The 18,253-nt window shown below is 50.4% G+C and overlaps 1 protein-coding gene and 1 long non-coding RNA gene across 3 annotated transcripts; both read right to left on the bottom strand.

The window, feature by feature from the left end:
- Nucleotides 1-13: 13 nt before the first annotated feature.
- LOC140844576 (anthrax toxin receptor 2-like) lies at nt 14-14,674 on the bottom strand. Of its 2 annotated transcripts, XR_012123116.1 has the most exons (5): nt 14,035-14,674; nt 4,835-4,932; nt 3,433-4,282; nt 1,422-1,490; nt 14-723 (listed from the first exon to the last, which is right to left on the bottom strand). XR_012123116.1 is itself a non-coding variant. In XM_073217471.1 (4 exons), exons 2-4 carry the CDS (start codon nt 3,615-3,617, stop codon nt 648-650), a joined length of 330 nt encoding a protein of 109 aa, XP_073073572.1. In that variant the 5' UTR covers nt 3,618-4,282; nt 4,835-5,600; the 3' UTR covers nt 14-647. The 2 variants fall into 2 exon arrangements, 1 of the variants encoding a protein (XP_073073572.1); XM_073217471.1 differs by lacking the exon at nt 14,035-14,674 and having other exon boundaries at nt 4,835-5,600.
- LOC140844575 (uncharacterized) lies at nt 6,697-11,665 on the bottom strand. The gene is made up of 2 exons (XR_012123115.1): nt 11,075-11,665; nt 6,697-8,202 (listed from the first exon to the last, which is right to left on the bottom strand). It is a non-coding gene; the product is annotated as an uncharacterized lncRNA (long non-coding RNA).
- Nucleotides 14,675-18,253: the final 3,579 nt, after the last annotated feature.

Here is an 18,253-nt window from a genome sequence, read left to right as displayed (position 1 = left end):
GTCTGCTGCTCCTCCCACTCCCAGCCATTTTCCTCCATGAGAATCTGAACCTCCCTGCTACTCAGAAGCTCCATCCCCTCCCGCCTCCCGCCTAGACCCTCCTGGGATGCAGGCCCACGGGGCCTTCCTCCAGCACCCTGCCCCAGCCTGGTGTTCAGGACCCACTCCTGGGCTCCCCTCACCAGACTCAGGGGGAACACGCTCCCCTCCACTGCAGCACCCACACTTGGGTGATACCATCCGTTCGTCCCTGGTTCTGACTGTCCCCTCTTCCCCAGTGGCCCGGGGCAGAAAGTGACACACAACCGCAGGTGCCAGGCTGTGTCCCTAGAGGCCCCCACATCTGCTCCACCTGATCTGGGAATCTTCGCAGTCGGCCTGCTCTAGGGAAAGGGTAGAGCACGGAGGGCTGGGCTCGGAGGGGAGGAGTCTGCCTACCAGCACAGGGTCCGGCCAGGGCCAGTGCACAGGGGGCAGCGGGGCCCCCGTGGCCAGGGCTGAAGGTCAGGGTGGGCAGAGAGGGGAGGGCCCAGGACACCGTGCCTTCACACCCGTGCGCTCCTCGGTGTGGCTCAGGGGCCCCCTCTGCTCCCTGGCCCTCCCTGTGGCCTGATCGCTGGGTCTGCTCTAGGGGATCAATGAAACACTTACCTGTCCGAGGTCAGCTGCATATTGACATGGCCGTGCATCGAGTACGTAATGAATGACATGCGTTGTTCAGGGCTTGGGAGGAAACATGGGCATTTGAGTGTTTCACACAGGCTGATGTGCAACAGGCAGGGGGCGCCCCCCAAGTTCCCTGCTCTCCGTTCTGTCTCTTAGTGTGGAGCCCATTTCCTGGACTCCACAAGTTCTCATCACTTTAGTGAAGGATCATGAGGCCCGGCAGGCGCGCAGCCCTCCTGTCAGAGTGCGGCAGAGCGCCCTGCGGACCCAAAGCCCGGAAGTCTGTTTCCCTCTCTGCCTCTCTCTCTCTCTCTCACTCACACACACGCGCACAGGGCTGCTGCGTGCACAGGAGACAGGCAGCTACCTGCTCTTCACGAGGGCCTCCCTCGCTGGCCGCCCCTCTCCCCTCCTGACAGATTCTTGGTCCTTTCCCTTCTCCTCCTCCCTGGACGATCTTCCCCACCTCCCTCCCCCTCGCCTCAAAGAAATTATGCTCCCTCCTCAGCCATTCATATTTCCTAATCTGTGAGGGCCTCCAGGGAAGATGTGCCCCTGAAAACAAGGACAGACCCCCAGGAAGGAGCCACGCAGGGCTGCAGAGATCTTAGGAAACAAGTGTGATCTGTCCTTCTCTCCTGTTTGGAACACTGCCCTGAGCTTTGCGACCTGAGGCAGGCCCGGGTCTACTGCATCTAAACAGCAAGGCACTCAGAGAGGAAAACGCCCTGCAACACAGAGCTGAAGAGCCGTACTTTTTAAATCTGTTCACCAAATCCCGCACAAAGCTCTGTGTGAACATCCAGTTGTGTACACCTTGTGATCTGAAAAAGAAGAAGACGTGAGTCAGAGACGGAGGTGCATGTATCATGTGAGCAGAGTTGCTGCCTTCCCTGCCTTCCACAGGCCCTTAGCAGGCTCCTCCGTGAGGGCCCCCAGCTCCTGAAATAGCTGAAGCCACCACAGCACCGGGAGAGAAATCACTGGGTTACCCTCGTGGTGACTTCATTCAATGTGAGTGGCAGCCACTGACCGATCCACCCTGCGTGGGAGGGGACAGGGGACTTCTCGGATGAGGGGCTTTGGTGGCAAACACGGGTGGTTGATCCTGCTACCTGGGAATGTTAGGAAATGAGGAGGGATGCATTGGTCGGTAAAGCCTCCAGATTCTATAACACAAGAATGTGAGAGCTCACAGGCAGCCACAGGGCCCTACGTTCCCCAGCAAGGAGGCAGTAGGGAACAGGGCAGACGCGTGGGCTTCTGGCACTCAGGGCTCCAGCCACGATTCAGTGCCCCCCTCCTAAATGAGAATGGAGACACGGGCATCAATAGGCAGCTCCACAATTAAACCTCGAGGCCAAAACATCCTGGTGATATAACTCTTCTGGGAGAGTGGAAGTACAGAGCAGAATCATATAAGGGAGCTGAGATGTAACAAAGCTAAATTCTCTTCTTCCCCAGTAAGGAGATCACAGAGAATATGTAACCTCAAGCAGCAAGAAACAGCATAAAGTATAAACATGCTGTAGTGTATAAACACGTTATTAGATACATGGTCACAATGTCAAAAAAATAAAATCTGGAATACTTGCAAATGGCTGTCTCTGAAGAGGAGGATCAGAAGGGGGTGGTGTGGGCAAGAGCCTCAAGGTGTGCGTGTGTGTGCGTGTGTGTGTGTGTGCGTGTGTGTGCGTGCGTGTGTGTGTGTGTGCGCGCGTGTGTGTGCGTGTGTGTGCGTGCGTGTGTGTGTGTGTGCGCATTTCTAATGTGTTCTATCTTAAATTTATGTTCAAGCATTTCCTTGATAAATTTAAAAATGAAATTACAGACAAACTAGTGGCATGAAGTGTGAAAAAGACAGACTTGGAAGCTCTAAACCTTAGTTTCCACAAAGAAACACTGACCAAACAGAGGCTTAAACTGGAAACACTATACTTCCATGGAAAACAATCTACAAAGGTAGGCAGAAACCGAGGGAAAAAGAAACAAGAAAATATAAGAGGAGCAGAAAGCAAACAATAAGATGATACAGCCAGGCCTTACACACCAAGCATCACTCTAAATGTGTGTGGCACCGGGTGGCTGAGTACATAATAAAACCCAAATATTTGCTGCTTACAAAAGACTCATTCAGTTCTAAAGATATATGTCGGTTAAAAGTGAAGTGATAGAAGAAATTCTATGCAAGCGGAAATCAGAAGAAATCAGCCATAGTTAAATCAGATAAAATAGGCTTTAAGCCAAAAATGGTAACAAGAGCCAGTGAAACAGGATTCTGGGTAAATGGTGGAGTAGAGAGAGCCTGAAGTCACCTTCTCCACCAGATCTACACTTACACGCAGAGTCTTTCACCCTGAAGAAGAGTGGAGACTGAAGTGACCACCACCTTTTATACAGAGAGGGACGGAAAGATCACGCACACATGGAACCCCAAAGCAGCAGGAGACACAGAGACGCAGGAACCCCAGGAACCCCAATCCCAGCACAGCAATTTCCCCGCCTGCTGATTAAGGGGCATGCAGGCCACAGATCTGGGCCATGTGGTTGGAGGGACTGAGTCCTCTAGAAACCACATGGTGGCCTTCAATCCTTTTCAAGAGGAAAGTCCCAGGGAACAAATGCCTGGGGCATTCTTTCTGCCCCAGGGAGTCCGCAGATGTGATCGGACAGTCCCTGCTTCCCTCTCTCAGAGCCTGGGGCCCCCTACTGACCCCAGGGACAGCACTGTTCTATGGCAGCGACTAGAGCAGGTGGGCCACTCACGAGTCTAGGACGAAGTACACGTCGTAAGTGCTCCAGCAGGATTCCCCATCTGCTGGGCTCTCCTGGAGCCTGGAGCTGGGGTCGTGACCTTGGTCCTGGGTGGGGTAGCGGAGGGTGCTCCTGGTGGTCGGGAGCGGAGATGGCGGCAGCAGCAGCAGGAACACCACCAGCATGGGGCCCCGCATCCTGGGGCCGCTGTTCTTGCCTCGGCCCAGTCCCTGGGGGCCCAGGCGGGCCCCGTAAACTGCAGGCCACCTCAGGCTAACACCTCCTCTGCTTCCTCGCGGGCTCAGGGTCCTCGGCACTCCCGACCTCAGCTCTACTCACGCTCTGATCAGTATACCTTGCACCTGCCAGCAGCCACCTGATACCTGCCCTGTGGGTCCAAGTAGCAAGTGGTGGGCTGTGGGGTGATGGCCCCGCTACTTATGCACCTTCACCCCGCCCTGCTGACGTAGGTCCATTATGATGGACAATAGGTTGCCCTGGTGACCTTGTGAACTGCAGCTCTGCCGGGTGCTCTCCCTGTGGGCATCCCCAGGCAGGAGTTTGAAGGGGCAGTAAGATGAGGCCTCCATTTGTCCCTTATCCCAAACCCTCCCAGGGAGTCTACAATTTCAAGGAAACCCGGCCCTTTGGTAAACTGACAGAGGGCAGCTGAGGGGGCCTCCACACAGACATCACTGAGTGTGGGGAGGTGGAGAGAAGAATGCTCTAAGTTTATTTGTGGGGACACTGAAGTCACCCAAGGGATAGAAGGATCTAGAAGAAGGCTGTGAAAGCAGGCCAGTGTCCTTTGTGAATGCGGGACATTCCAGTTATCTGCTCTGTGTATTGAACCATCGCAGACCTAGGGACATAAAGCAGAAAAATTTCATATGCGCACAGGTTCTGTGGATTAGAAATTCAGAGATGTCTGAGCGGGCACGGGTTGACTTTCCTCCATGGAAAACCCACTTGCTCTTTCATGTAAATTCTGGAATCATATCATACATTCTCCACTCTCCTAAACCTCTCTTAGTATTTTAGCAAAACAAAGTTACATATGTAGATACATTTGGAGGGATTTGAATCTGCTGTCTGGACCACTCCCACCAGGGAACATCAGGCACCCGCCCTGCTTCCCTCCTTCGGGGCAAAACCAGCCACGGGTTTCTGATCTGAAATGCCCAGGTGCCCCCTACTGGGTGCAGGCAGGGGCGCACAGAGGGGGACGCAGCTCTGAGGGCCACCCTGCCCCAATCCCAGCGTGGGCTGCAGTGAAGGCTACTCCCTGGTGCCCGGCGGTGCTGGGGACGGATTAGTTCCTGGGTGTCACTGGCAGGTGTCCAAGCTGGGCTCACTGTGGGGAGGCAGCCCGATGCGGGACGGTTGTCACTGGAGGAAAGGAGGGCCTACTTACCGGGAATTTCTTGTTACCAAATCTGAATTGACAAATAACTTCCTCCCTGTTGTCTACATCTTGGAAGCCTTTTCCGATAACCTTCGATTTCTCGTTAACTGCAACAGTAACATCCATATGTCTGTGCGAGGAAGGGCTGAAGTGTTTTCCTCAGATCACAACTATGGCAGGCGGCCCCCAAAACAGAACTCCCAGGAACTTGTGAGGATGTGCCTGCATCTGAACCAGCCCCCGGCCTACTTCCCTCCATAGGTGCAAACCCAGCCAGGGGTTTCTGCTCTGAAATCCCAAGGTGCCCCCTAATGAGTGCAGGCAGGGACCAGGCAACCCCGACATAACTGAGAGAGGAGCTGAGACCTCCTGGTGAGTCACCCTGGGTCATGTCTGAGCTGCACACGCACACCTGGGGGCCTGGGGACTTTCTGTCGCCTGGAGTCAATTGTCTATTCCTCCCCCCACCCCCGTCTTTCTGGGGGCCTACGGCAGAATGGAAGCCAGAGAATCCAGACCGGTGCTTGAGGAAAGAGAATGTGGGGTTTCAATAGGGTACGTGGCTTCCCCCAACACCTGGCAGTCAGAGGGTCAGGATCTGCTGTCCGTGCCCAATCCAGGGCCACAGAGGATGCCACCTCTGCTCTAGACCCGGCTGAACAGCTGTCACGCAGCTCCTCTGGAATGCCCTGGGCTCTTGTTTTCAACGCGTGGGGCTGTGACTGCTGAGCCTGAAACCCTAGAGGGGACCTGGCTGGCCTGAGCCTCGTGGGGAAGTTTGGCCACAGCCTCTACTCGCATGTCTGAGACACGCAGGGAGTGTGGCAGCTGAGGGCAGGGCTGAGAGCCCAGAGCGCGGCAGGTGCCGGCACTCCTGGGAACGGTGCACAGCGCCCCTCTGCTCCGTGCATCGTCCCCTGCCTTGCGTCCCTGCTGCCCTGCAGGCCCTGCTCTTGACCGCTTGTCCTCTTGTAGGAACTACAGCTCCCAGGGGTCTGGTTCACCCTGGGAATTGTAGGTAAGTGGGGGCAGGAGGATGGTTTCCGGGTTTTGAGCAGAAGAGATGTTGAGGTAAAGGACTGTGCTCTGCCCAGACAGCTGCTCCCTTTACATGCTATCTGCCCTCACCCTGTGCCTCCACCAGTAAGAACCCCAAGGAGAAAGTGACCCCAAGAGTGAGCACAGCCGGCTTGCAGGCAGCTGTACTTCCCCCGCTGCACTCCCGCTGCCCACCGGCTCTGAGAGCGCAGAGGGACCTGCCGCCCCAGGACAGAGACAGATCCTTTCTGGAAGGGAGGGCACTCTTTCTGGGAGAACAGTTACATACCAGGCTGCCTGGGCTCCAAGGACAGGGGACTGAAGGCGGGCGGCTCCCCGGGAAGGCCAGGTGGAGCTGGGCGGTGAGGAAGGGTGGCTGACCACCAGGACTGGCAGGGGCACAGAGGGAGGTGCCTGCCCTGGGGCGGCCAGGTGGGGGCTAGGGCACCACGTGCTGCCCAGCGCAGGTTTGTGGAGAGAATTCCCACACTGTGCACCCACTGTTCACCTGTGTGTCCCCTGCCTGCAGCAATTCTACTGCTGGGACTGATCCCGGGAGAAACCCTGCCCCACGCCCGCAGAGAGGTGCGCTTGGGAAAGCCCCCCAGGGCGGCTTGTAGCAGCGTCTCCTTCAGAACGATCTTACTAGTGGAGACTAATGACATTAATTTGGTCCTTCAACGTACCGGACTGCTGTGCAGATGGCTGCAAATTACAGGACTTACAAACCAGCAACAAATGGAGGAGAAAAGTCGAATTAGAAATAATTGGGAGCAGACCAGGTGTTGGATTCCCCTGAGGAAGGCGCCGCCCCAAATCACTCACCAAAGACGTTTCTTGATGCAACAAGCAAGAGGAATTTATTCGGAAGCCAACTAGTTGGGGTCCAAGTCAGCCTGTCGCAGCAGGTCTCAACGAGGACCCTGAGTACTTACAACTAAGTGGTTATATAGGATTTTCTGAGGCATTTAGCCCTAGAGATTTACCATGGTTACAGATTATGTTGTAGTAACAAGATAACAATACTACATAGCAAGATAACAATACTACAAAGGCAGTAATTTTTCAAACCTACGATTTCTGAGTTGGTGCCACGTCCTGGGGGTGTAGCAAGGTAGGGTCAGCTTTTATGTTTAACTAACCGAAAGGTTAGCGCTGCCAGTAGTCATGATTGATTAACTTGTTTTTCCAGAGGAGTTACCTGGTTTCAGTTGTTCCCTCTGAGTCATATATCAGAATGGCTTTTTGGGCTTCAAGATGGCTACTCTTAGGCTAACTTATTTCTCAGGGAGGTTGGGGTCCTACATTCCCCACTTCTTTTTCTGAACATTCTAATCATGGAATGTTGGTTTCTTCTTGATGTGTGAGGGTATGATACTGTTGTCTCAGCATTAGCACCTGCACAGCACTTACTCTTTCTCTAATAAAGGTTATTACTCGATTTAAAATGCAGGGACCTAAGGTGAGGAGCAATATAAAAATAAGCAGGGGTCCTGTCAAGGTGGATATTAGAGTTGTAAGCCATGGGGATCTAGAGAACCAGGATTCAAACAGGCTCTGGTTAGCTTCTCGTTCTCGCTTTCGCTGATCTAATCTTTCTCTCAGTTTAGACATTGAGTCTCTTACTACTCCAGTATGGTCTGCATAGAAGCAACATTCTTCTTTTTGAGCTGCACACAATCTACTTTCTTTTAGAAATAGTAAATCTAACCCTCGTCTATTTTGCAGCACTACTTCAGAGAGAGAGGTTAGGGACTTTTCAAGTTTAGAAATAGACTGTTCTATAGTTCTCAAATCTTCATCGATAGCTATTCTTAGTCCTTCGTAATGTTGGTTTCCTTGTATAATTGCAGCTGCCCCTGGTCCTACTCCGGCTGCGACTCCTACTCTTAGTAATACAGCTAGAGTGAGTGAGACTGGCTCTCTTTTATACTTTAGTTTAGGTTCTAATTCTGCCACGAATGATAAGTCATCATGATACATTAGTCTGGGTACTAACTGGACCATGATACAGAAATCACGGGAGGAGTTGAAGGCAGAAGTAGAGACACATGGGGTCACTCCAGTGTTACAAGCCCACCATCTCTTGGGAGGAGGGATTAAATACCTGTTTTTACCAGGGAAGGCTATGGGTATGGTCTCATTCTTTCTTCTACAGATAGAGACTCTAGCTGCTGCTAGGAAAAGGGGCGATGACCGCTCTGGCTGCTTCGTGCTGAGAAGGGGGCGCAGTAAAGGGTGCAGCTAGGTCTCCATCACTGGTCAGTTGAGAGGGCTTCAGAAGGCTGGTGCTTCTATTCTGGGTTTCATTTTTATTACTATTTGCAGTTTTGTGGCTTCTAGGCAAGATAAAACAAATTGTGTTATTAGGTTATGTAGCAACATCTGGAGTTGGATTTTTTATTCTGGAAGGAGGCTACATTATTGAAACGATACTTCTCTCTAAAATCACTCTCATTTTTAAACTCTGGAGGGATCAAGTAGAGAGAAGGATGTTTCAATTCTGCTCATAAAGATAGTCATTTACTAAACTGTTGTCAGTTTAAGAGAACAAGGTTAAAACATTTTACCAGCAACATTTGAAACAAAAAGACACAAAATCATTTTCTTTAGTTTATGTAATCTTATGTAACTAATACCTGTTCTGCTGAAATCTAGTTCTTTACCAGTTTAGGGATAATACTATAAATGACAAAAGACTTACAAATGACAATGGTTAAAGATCTGATGAGAGCTTACTGTAAAACAGTTGACATAAGGAAATTCTGATATTTCTGTAATACAAAACATTTAGTAACAAAGTTTAGCATCATTCTCTTTGACAGTGCTTTCCTGGTAAATAAATATATATATATCAGATAAATAAGCCAAATTAGTCAAATACTTTCTCTAGTGAGAAAAAATTCTTCTGACATGTTCCAGGGGCCCTCTGGAAAATATCAGAGTTAACTAGAGGTAAAAGCACCTTTTTGCATTTAATTTTTTTAGAACTATCATTACACATTTATTGTCTATATACTCAGCACAGTAAACAAGATATCTTAAAAAGTGGGGCAGCAGGGGAGATTGCTGCTGTCAATTTTTAAAGACAACATACAGAAAGTCAAACTAATTCTAGGTTACTAAGCATTCTTGAGAGAATGGTAGCAGATGGTAGATTCTTCTGCTTTCATCTTCAGGAGGGGAAAAAAGCTACAATAAGAATTCATATTTAGCTGAAAGAACTGTCTAAACTCAAGGCAGAGTATAATATCACCAGGCATACAAAAGACTTGTTAGAGATACATACAAAGAATGAATATGGCTATAGTCAAATTCAACTTAAAAGTTAATAAGAACATAACTCAGCATAAGTGTCTAAGACCAGATACAAAAAAGCAGAGAAAGTGCTTAAGTTTACAGGTCTTCCCTGAAAGCTTCAAGAATGTTTTACTCTTTAATAGTAGATATAAGCTGCTATGCAAATTCTATTAAAAGCTCTAAGATTATTTGCATTAAAAAATATGGAGAGTCCCCCATGTTTTTTTTAAAAACATACAGCATATAAATTAAACAAGAAGACCTGGTGGTTCTCAAAAAATCTATTACAACTTTTCTCAAAAGTGGTCACACGTTCGTCTATCTAAACCTTTACAGTGAAACCTGTTTTTCTGGGAGAAACATAATCTTGTCCAGATTCTACAGTTTAATAAATTTTGGTTTGTTAACTAAGTGCATTTAATCAGCTGAAAAAAGCTTTGTTACTATTCTGCTTAGGAATTCAATTTTTCAGGCCATGCAATCATTTTTAATAACAAAATATTTCAAAGGCAAATAAAGGTTATACAGTTGTTAACAAACTTTAGCTTTTAGTCTCTTTAACATTACGATTTCATGGCAACTCACTGAGACTTTAAGCATGAGAAACTGCTGTGATCTTTCAACATTAAGAGCAGACTAACAGTTAAAGAAAACTGTTTAACTGGAAATGAGATTTTAATTTTGCTGTGCACTTGATATCAAGACTCACTTGCTTTAATTTCACTAGGCACGACTATATCTGTAAGAATATAGTAATTTATTCTTCATTTGCCCCATGGTCCCAAGCACATAAGCCGGTGAGAATTATGCCTGGGCTTGCCTGCGGCTTGACTGGGTTTATCTCCCTAACCCTTCCCCCAAAGCAACAGGCTGAGCGGATCTTCTACAACAAAAGGCACCACGCTGTTTTCTCTCTTTGTCTCTCTTTAAATAAATAGCTGTACTTTAGAACAAAGTTACTTTCTTTTATCACAAAACACATTCTACAATTTCTGCAACCATGAGCTTCACAGCACAATCTCCCAGCAAACACAGAGCACATCTTCTCAACTTAACAAAACTCTAAGGCTTTAAGTTACTACAAAGATTCTCAGGCTGCAGGTAGGCATACACACTGCAACACACAATTAAAAAGGTGTTCACTTGCCACACTTATCCAGTTCACTTACCTGCAACAACTATGCTAGCCTACTCACAAGACCCCCACTGAACACTAGACAAAGCCAAGCTTCTAAGCATTCTATTCTTAAAAGATTTAGCAGATAACATGACTCAAATGACTCTAGGTAAACTCAGGCAGCCGACAACTACCAGGACATGCCCGCCTCAGGCAAACTCAAATTAGCATTAATGCTTAACACTTTTTTATCAGGTTTTCTGGAAGTTTTAGAACACTCAATTTTCACAAGCGCTTGTCTTTAAATCAATTTCATTAATACCATCCGGAGGTAGAAAGATATATTCATTTACACACTTAGGGGGTTGTCTGAGTCTGTCCCATTGTCAGTATAACAATTATTAGGCACATGAAAGACACAAAAAACAGAGACACACACAGATTAGACACACAGCGGCCGCTTTTTGTTTTTTCTCAGATTTTCAAACAGAAACCGAAAGGAATCAGAGGGTTGATATTCCTGGCACCTGAAAATCAACCCTATCTCATCAGATTCACCTTGCCAGAAAAACAGACGGGAGGCTACCAGGCGTCCCTGGCCTCCCAACCTCCCCGAGGCGTCCCCCAGGGTTGCAGCCTGCGGTGCTCCTAGTACGTCTACCGACCGCAGTCTCGACCCCTTTACGGGATCGGGACAGCTGCCAGACAGTGGGTACCCCTTTTCAGAATTCTGACCGGTCTCACTGAAAAACAGAAGACAGAACACAGACAACTCAAGGCGCCACTAATCTTACCTCTTCCTCCAAGAGCGACTTCGGGAGTGAAGCGGGGTGAACGCATGATCCCGGACGAGCCCCCAAATGTTGGATTCCCCTGAGGAAGGCGCCGCCCCAAATCACTCACCAAAGACGTTTCTTGATGCAACAAGCAAGAGGAATTTATTCGGAAGCCAACTAGTTGGGGTCCAAGTCAGCCTGTCGCAGCAGGTCTCAACGAGGACCCTGAGTACTTACAACTAAGTGGTTATATAGGATTTTCTGAGGCATTTAGCCCTAGAGATTTACCATGGTTACAGATTATGTTGTAGTAACAAGATAACAATACTACATAGCAAGATAACAATACTACAAAGGCAGTAATTTTTCAAACCTACGATTTCTGAGTTGGTGCCACGTCCTGGGGGTGTAGCAAGGTAGGGTCAGCTTTTATGCTTAACTAACCGAAAGGTTAGCGCTGCCAGTAGTCATGATTGATTAACTTGTTTTTCCAGAGGAGTTACCTGGTTTCAGTTGTTCCCTCTGAGTCATATATCAGAATGGCTTTTTGGGCTTCAAGATGGCTACTCTTAGGCTAACTTATTTCTCAGGGAGGTTGGGGTCCTACACAGGGAAACTCAAGGAAGCTCTGAAAGTAAGTAGTGGGCAGGAAGGAAAGAGTCAGGAAAACTACACAGACACAGAAGCTCAAACAACACACTGCAGCCGGCAGCCTCCACGCTTCAACTGCTTCAACGGCTGTTGAGGGCAGCGCTCGGGTTTTCACAACTAACTAGGATGTGCCTGGAGGTGATATCAAGCCATTTAAAGGAGATTAAACGCCTTACACGGGTTTTAAAAGGACATGAAAGCACATAATTAATCTTGGAAGGATTCCTGTCCCAAGTCATTTGTCGCCACAAATCTTTTTACATGTTCAAAAGTTAACTCACTACAAAATTCAGATGAGGAGTTTCTCCGGATGCATGCGCCAAGGAACCTCTGCAATTACACCAGCAATTTTTTAAACAAACTGTGCAGTGTTTCAGGGTGACAGCCTAAGACAGCATCATTTCCCTAAGAGGTAAAAACAAGATAAAGTCTTGGCCCTCATCGCTCTTAAGTGTTTTTCATCTGCCAGACAGACGCAAACGTGTGCCAGTAGATCTCTTCCCGCCTCAACTTCCTACATCCTGAAGGCAGTAAGAAGCGACAAATGCCTGTTCCTCACTGCAGAGCTGACAACCCCCAAATGACGATTTTACATAATAAAAGATGTTTACTGAGGCTTACAGATTCCCTGGTCACCCGCTTCAAAGGCAGCTGGCAAATAACAGATCCAAAGATTAGCAAATTAAGGCCAGTAAACAATTTCCCTAAGGAGAATGCTAGCTCTCTTGGGCCTCTGGTACTTCCCGAGACACCCAGAAAATAGCAGATGAAAAAAGACTAAATCCGATGGCAGCTGAACAAGAAAACAGACTGTGCCAACCTGGACTCACTCTACCACCACTGAAGCAGCTTCCATGGGCCCTGCCTAGAGAAACACGGGTGCATTCTGGCAGTGATCACCCGCTGTCCAGCCCAAGGGGGGTCGGCACTCCCCAGTTAAAGGCATTCACCTTACCACAAACAGAAACTACAAAATCTCATCTGTAAGGGCCCTAAACCCTACGACATTATAGACAATTTTAACTCTACAAGTTCTCTTACAGAGTTGAACACCCAAAAGTGAGTGCGAGGCGGTCTTCAGTCAGTAGCCCCGGCTCCTCTTTCTGCGTCTGCCTCTGCATGAATCAAGTGACCTGGAGAAAGTTCTCTCATCTCTTTATTTATCCCCTTTTCCCTGCCAGGTACAAAATTAGGTCAAAGCCACCAATTCTTTTGGAAAATAAAATGAATTTCTTAGATTGGTTATGTCTACACTGTCATGCAAATACCTCCTGGCCACTGCGCAGCTGTAGCCAACCCTCAAGTACGTACGATGCGGCTCGTGCCCATATTAACGCAGGAAACTGTGCACCTTTACTCTGCACAGGAAACACCCTTCCCGGAGAGGCCGGCAGACCCAGGGGCTTCCTGAACAGGCTCCTTTAGGGGTCCCCAGTTTCAAATGTGGAAATCCTTAGCAAATTAACATGCCATGCAAGTTACAAGAGCATACACTATTTTTTCATTAAGGAAAACCAAACAACCTGTCTGGCGCACTAATGTTGGGGGGACGTTGTGTATTTTCCTCGGTTCTTGTCCCTGGCGCGACAAAGACATGAAGGGCAGAGACACAGTAGTGGAGCAGAGCACAGGTTTTATTTAAAGTTCCTTAAAGAGAGAAAAAGTGCAGCAGGCAACCTCAGCGAGGAGAGGCGCCTTGAAAGGTTGGAGAAAGTTTAAGATTAAAAGGTTACACACTTAGAAAGTGTGGGCGACCTCAGAGAGAGGAGTGCCCTGAAAGGTTGGGGGTTCCCCCTTTTAAGGATTTTTCAGGAATGTGATCATGGGCTGAGGGTGCAGACCTGTTAAGCGGTCCCTGAATATTTAAAATTAACTTAATACAGGAAGTTTACTGCTCTGATTTCTCCTGAGATAACTGGCCTCTGGGTCTGAGAGCCTATCAAACAAGACCACCTGCCCAGCCCCCCAGGTGGGCTGAGTGCTTGTCTGCTGAAGAGGACGTTAGGAATCTTCCTCACTTCCTGCCTTTTACTGTGTTGTTTATTGCTGGGCCTGCGTCCCAAATTCCTCCCATCTCCTCCCATCTCGCATACCACCAGGCACAGTGTGGCTGGACGGTAAGTGTATCTGTGTGTGTGTGTGTGTGTGTGTGTGTGTGTGTGTGTGTGTGTGTGTGTGTGTGTGTGTGAGAGAGAGACACACACACACACACACACACATTTCACATATTGTTCAATGAATGAGATGAATACATTCCCAAAGTCTAATGAGCCCTGGACCGGCCCAAAACTTCCGGAGAAAACGCCAGTGTTCGGGTCGCTCCGTACTTCAAGCTGCTGCTGCTGGGAGGCGGCGAGGTCTGCGTGGGAGCAGGCAGCGGGGTCCCCGGGAAGGGCGGCCCTCTGCGGGTGGTGCGCGGAGTCTGAGGCCGGAGGCGGGGGCGGCCGGCGGCGCAGGGCCCCGGCGGTGTCAGCCCGCGGAGGTGCCGCCCCAGCGGCGGGGGCAGGCGTGCGAACTGGGGGTCCGCGGAGCCCGGCGCTGATGGCATCCGCTGGGGGCACGGAGTCGTCGGTAGCGGCCGCCACCGCCCTCCTACGACGCTGCGCTCCCAACAGCCGCTCCCGCCGCCCACCGACACGGCCCGCGGCTGCCACCCCCAGTCCTGGGGCCGCCGCCCCCTCTTCCCAAGCCGCCCGCCGCCCGTGCCCGCCCGCGCCGCCTCCCGCCTCCGCCCCGCGCTGCCACCCTGCGGGCCCTGCTCTGAGGCACATCTAACTCAGAAAGGGTCAGCAGACAGTCTCCAGTGCCGGGGGTCCTGACGGGGCATCGGGAGGCTTCACGGGGGAGATGAGGGGACAGGGCAACATTCCAGGCATTGCTCACAGTTTAAACCGGGCTTAGCCCCGGGGGGGCGCTGTGCTCCTCGGCAGGGAGCAGCTGTGAACTTGGAGTGCTCTAGGCACCGGAATCTGGCGGGATATGTTGAGTGGAGGCCATATGAGGGTGACAGGGGTCGGCAGCCCCTGGAGAGACTATGGGCGGCAAGAAATTGGAGAAAATGTCAGGGGCTGAATCGTCAGCAGTCATCTGTGGAGTACCTGCTACGGGGTTTCCTGGGTCCTGGGAACCAGCCCCTGCCTCCTGGCAAATTGCACCTTGGGGGAGACCCACAGCCAGTACAATGGTGGAGAGAAACGCCCAGCAGGCTGCTTAGAGGGAGCAGAGGGCGCCTAACTACGACTGGGGGGCATGTGCCCAAACCAGGGGACAAGGGAGAGACCACGTGAAGGGAGGGCGGCTTTGCAGGCAGAGGGAGCAGCCTGTGCACAGCCTGAGCGAGTCTGAGGATCTAAGGAAGGCCAGGGCTGAGAGACAACTGCACGCCAGCCAGGTGGTCAAGGGCGCAAAGGGCTCATTGGAACCATTCACACAAACCACATGCTCAGTTTTCAGCATCCTTTTGGCCCTCGGAGGCCTGGGTTACATCTCCTTGCATTGCATCCCACGCACACACTGCAAGCATCCTTCAGAGAGGAGAGTTCCGTTTTCTGCAAGGTTATACGAAGGGACTGCAGGCCTGAGCTCTCCCATGCACTCGCTGTGTGACCCTGGACAAGGCACTTTACCTCTCTGTGCCTTGGTTCCATTATCTGTAAAATGGGGGTTGGCCTAGTATCTCCCTCACGGTGTCTTTGTGAAAATTAAGACATTAAAGGACCTAGCAGTTTCCTGGCAGATAGGAAGGGCTTAAAAAATGGAAGATGCCATATGATGAACAATTCCATGTCCAAATGACCATCTAAGAAGGTGGAAGTAGTGAGAAATGTGTGTCTCAAAGTATAAGCCGAGGTAGTGGGGGCTATACCTGGTCAGGGTGTAGTGGGTAGAAGAGTTTTCCATCAAGAAGCAAAGCCTTTGTGTCTAGGGGGAGAGAGCCTGGCTTGGAAATCCTCCCTGGCTGGGCAGGGCAATCTATTGTTTTATCCTTTGTCACCAATGAACCCTGCCGACTGTCACCAATTATCTTGCCAATGGGTTTCAGCCCCGGGCAAGTTCACTATGGTTCAATGTGACCAAAGAAATGACAGTAGAGTGTTCTTGGGGTGAAAGGGTTATACCCAACTTTATTTCCACGGTGGCAGGTCAATCGCTAATATCCATCACTCAGCGTGAGTCTGCAGGAAGCAAGCCGGTCTCTGCCTCTGGGCCTCTCTGCCCGCAGTCATCCCGCACAGCCGTCCTCTGGGCCTCTGTCCTCAGCGCTGCCACCACGCCAGTTCTCTGATCTGCTCTCCTGCACCTTGCAGCCGTGCCACCGTATCACCCAGAGCCCTAGGCAGTGCTCTTTATGTAGAGTCAGTAGCAACGTATTGCTCACACGTGTGTAGTGAGCAAGCCAGCCAGGGCCAGTTGAGGATCCTGGCCACAGGAACGTTCATTTTATCCACACACGGAAGCTGCTGTCCCTCCAGACCAGACTGCACAGACCTGGGTCAAAGCTCACGTGGGTGAGGCTTGGCCTACACCCCAAGGTCTCCTTAGGCCTGTGGGAATTCATGGTGGTAAGTAGGGGAAATATTGGCAAAAATGCTTTCTAAAAATATCCTTGCAGGGAAGGGACAGGAAGTTGTGAATTTGTAAAGAACAATGACTGCTCTTCCCACTGGTGTGGCAAATCTGTAAAGGTGAGTAGATCACAAAAAACACCCTTGCACATGCACACCTGCTACCTGGAGTTTTCTTAGGGTTGATGAAAGAATTGGAAACAGCAGGACTGCCAACTCAGCCACGAACAGCTCTAAGCTCCTTAAGACAGAAAACAGGAACTGGTGAAAATGTAAGGCCACAGAAGGTGTTGGGGGTGCAGCAGGGAGATAAACGTGTCCCTGGGGTGAGGGGCCTGGGTCCCCACACAATGCTACCCTGGTGTGACAAGCAAGGACCGGCTTCTGGCAGGCTCGAGGAGCAGAGGCCCATTGTAGGACAGTGGTCAACCCTGCAGGGGCCTGAGGCCAGGGAGGTCTGCCTCCCCAAACAGGTGCTGTCAGCCAGGGTGACTGGGGGTGCCCAGGACCAGTCCAGAGAGAACTCAGCAGGCCCCAAGCCCCAGTGACCTGGCTGTGCTTCCTCTGAGAAGCATCCTCAGCAAGACATCAGAGCGTCTTTGGGCCACATCCAGGCCACTGGGGTTGGGAAGTCAGATCCCGGGTGGGGACGAGCCGTGCTCACTCGTGCCTGTGCGATTCGCCTGGGGCACGCCTAGTGGCTTTGTCCTCCTGACCTGCTCCACGAGGTGGCCCCCAGCCCACAGTTCAAAGAGGCCTGAGGCACCCTGGAGACAGTGGGAAGTGAGGGGCCTGCCACCTGCGGCACCTTGGCCCTCAGAGGGAAGAGGACAGGGGACAGGGTTCTCTGGGGCTTGAGGAAGAAGGAAAGGGGAGCAGGGTCCAGGGTCCACAGGGGAAGAGCAGGAGGCCCACACGGGCCTCAGCTGCAGTTCTCTGCCCGAGACAGGGCAGGGTCGGCTGTGCGGCAGCAGGGCGGCCCCCCTGCCTGCATATTCTTCACAAGATGCGCTCATGACTCACGCAGAGAGCAAGGCTGAGTCTGGGGAAAATGAAATTCATAATGAAAGACTTTAGCATGATGATAATGTAAATCTAATAATAAAGTTTATAGCAGTAATGTGTGTTTGTTGTAGAAAGTTCAAAGAAAGCAAATAAAAGAAAACAAGAACTCCACTATGCACAGCTCAAATCACTAAGCGAATATAAATATCAAATATTTAATGTGCTCTTCCAGTATTTTAATGCATTTTAAATTCGTTGAGATTTGTAAAAGTGCATATTTGCAATCTGTGTTTTCACTTCAATTGTAACACGAGCATCTTCCTGCGTTGTCATAAACTCTTCGAAAGGGTCGTTTTTAAGAGCAGCCCAATCAGCATGAGTATTCCGTGGCTGCCCATGCTGTCCCCAGTGCTGAACATCTAGGTGGTTTACAGTTTTTGCCTCAAAGACCACATTTATACATATTTGCATTCTTTTGGATTTTTTTTCTTAGGATAGTTTCCAAAGAGTAAATTAATGGACCAAAGTATGACCAGTTTGCAGGCTTTTGGTTCTCATTGCTCACCTTTGTTCTGAAAGGGCTATACGGGGCTTCTCTTCAGGTGGGACCAGGCAGAATCTGCCCTCACTGCCCATCGCCCCCGGAGGGTCAGGAAGTGACTCCAGTGCCCCCACCCCCCGCCACAACCGCCCGCGTTAGAGGCGCTGCCTTTGCTCCGGGGGCCACAGGTGCAGCTGTTGAGCAGCAAGGGCCCCATGTAACTCAGGTTCCCTAGCACCTGGGGAAGGTGGGAGCGAGAAGCAGTGTTTCTGTGGGAATAACCTAGGGACTGTGAGTAAAGACACTGAAAAAGAGAGCGGCTGGGTAGACACGTGAGATGACCCATCAAACCCCGACGGCTAGCGGCCCAACACCGTGAAGATGTGAGCTCAGAGCATCCTGAGACGGGGGCGTGACGGAGAGTCCAGCAGCTCA

Source organism: Manis javanica, chromosome 11 (genome assembly GCF_040802235.1).
Source record: "Manis javanica isolate MJ-LG chromosome 11, MJ_LKY, whole genome shotgun sequence".
NCBI classification, from domain to species: Eukaryota; Metazoa; Chordata; class Mammalia; order Pholidota; family Manidae; genus Manis; species Manis javanica.
This window is presented reverse-complemented; position numbering and strand designations above follow the sequence as displayed.

What these genes read in the sequence shown, in the direction of transcription:
- LOC140844576 (XM_073217471.1), bottom strand. Translation starts at nt 3,617, where the DNA reads ATGCGGGGCCCCATGCTGGTGGTGTTCCTGCTGCTGCTGCCGCCATCT. An exon ending in GTGTACTTCGTCCTAGACTC is followed by an intron (nt 1,491 to 3,432) that starts GTGAGTGGCCCA and finishes CTTCTTTTTCAG; the next exon opens with ATCACAAGGTGTACACAACT. An exon ending in TTGGTGAACAGATTTAAAAA is followed by an intron (nt 724 to 1,421) that starts GTACGGCTCTTC and finishes TTTCCTCCCAAG; the next exon opens with CCCTGAACAACGCATGTCAT.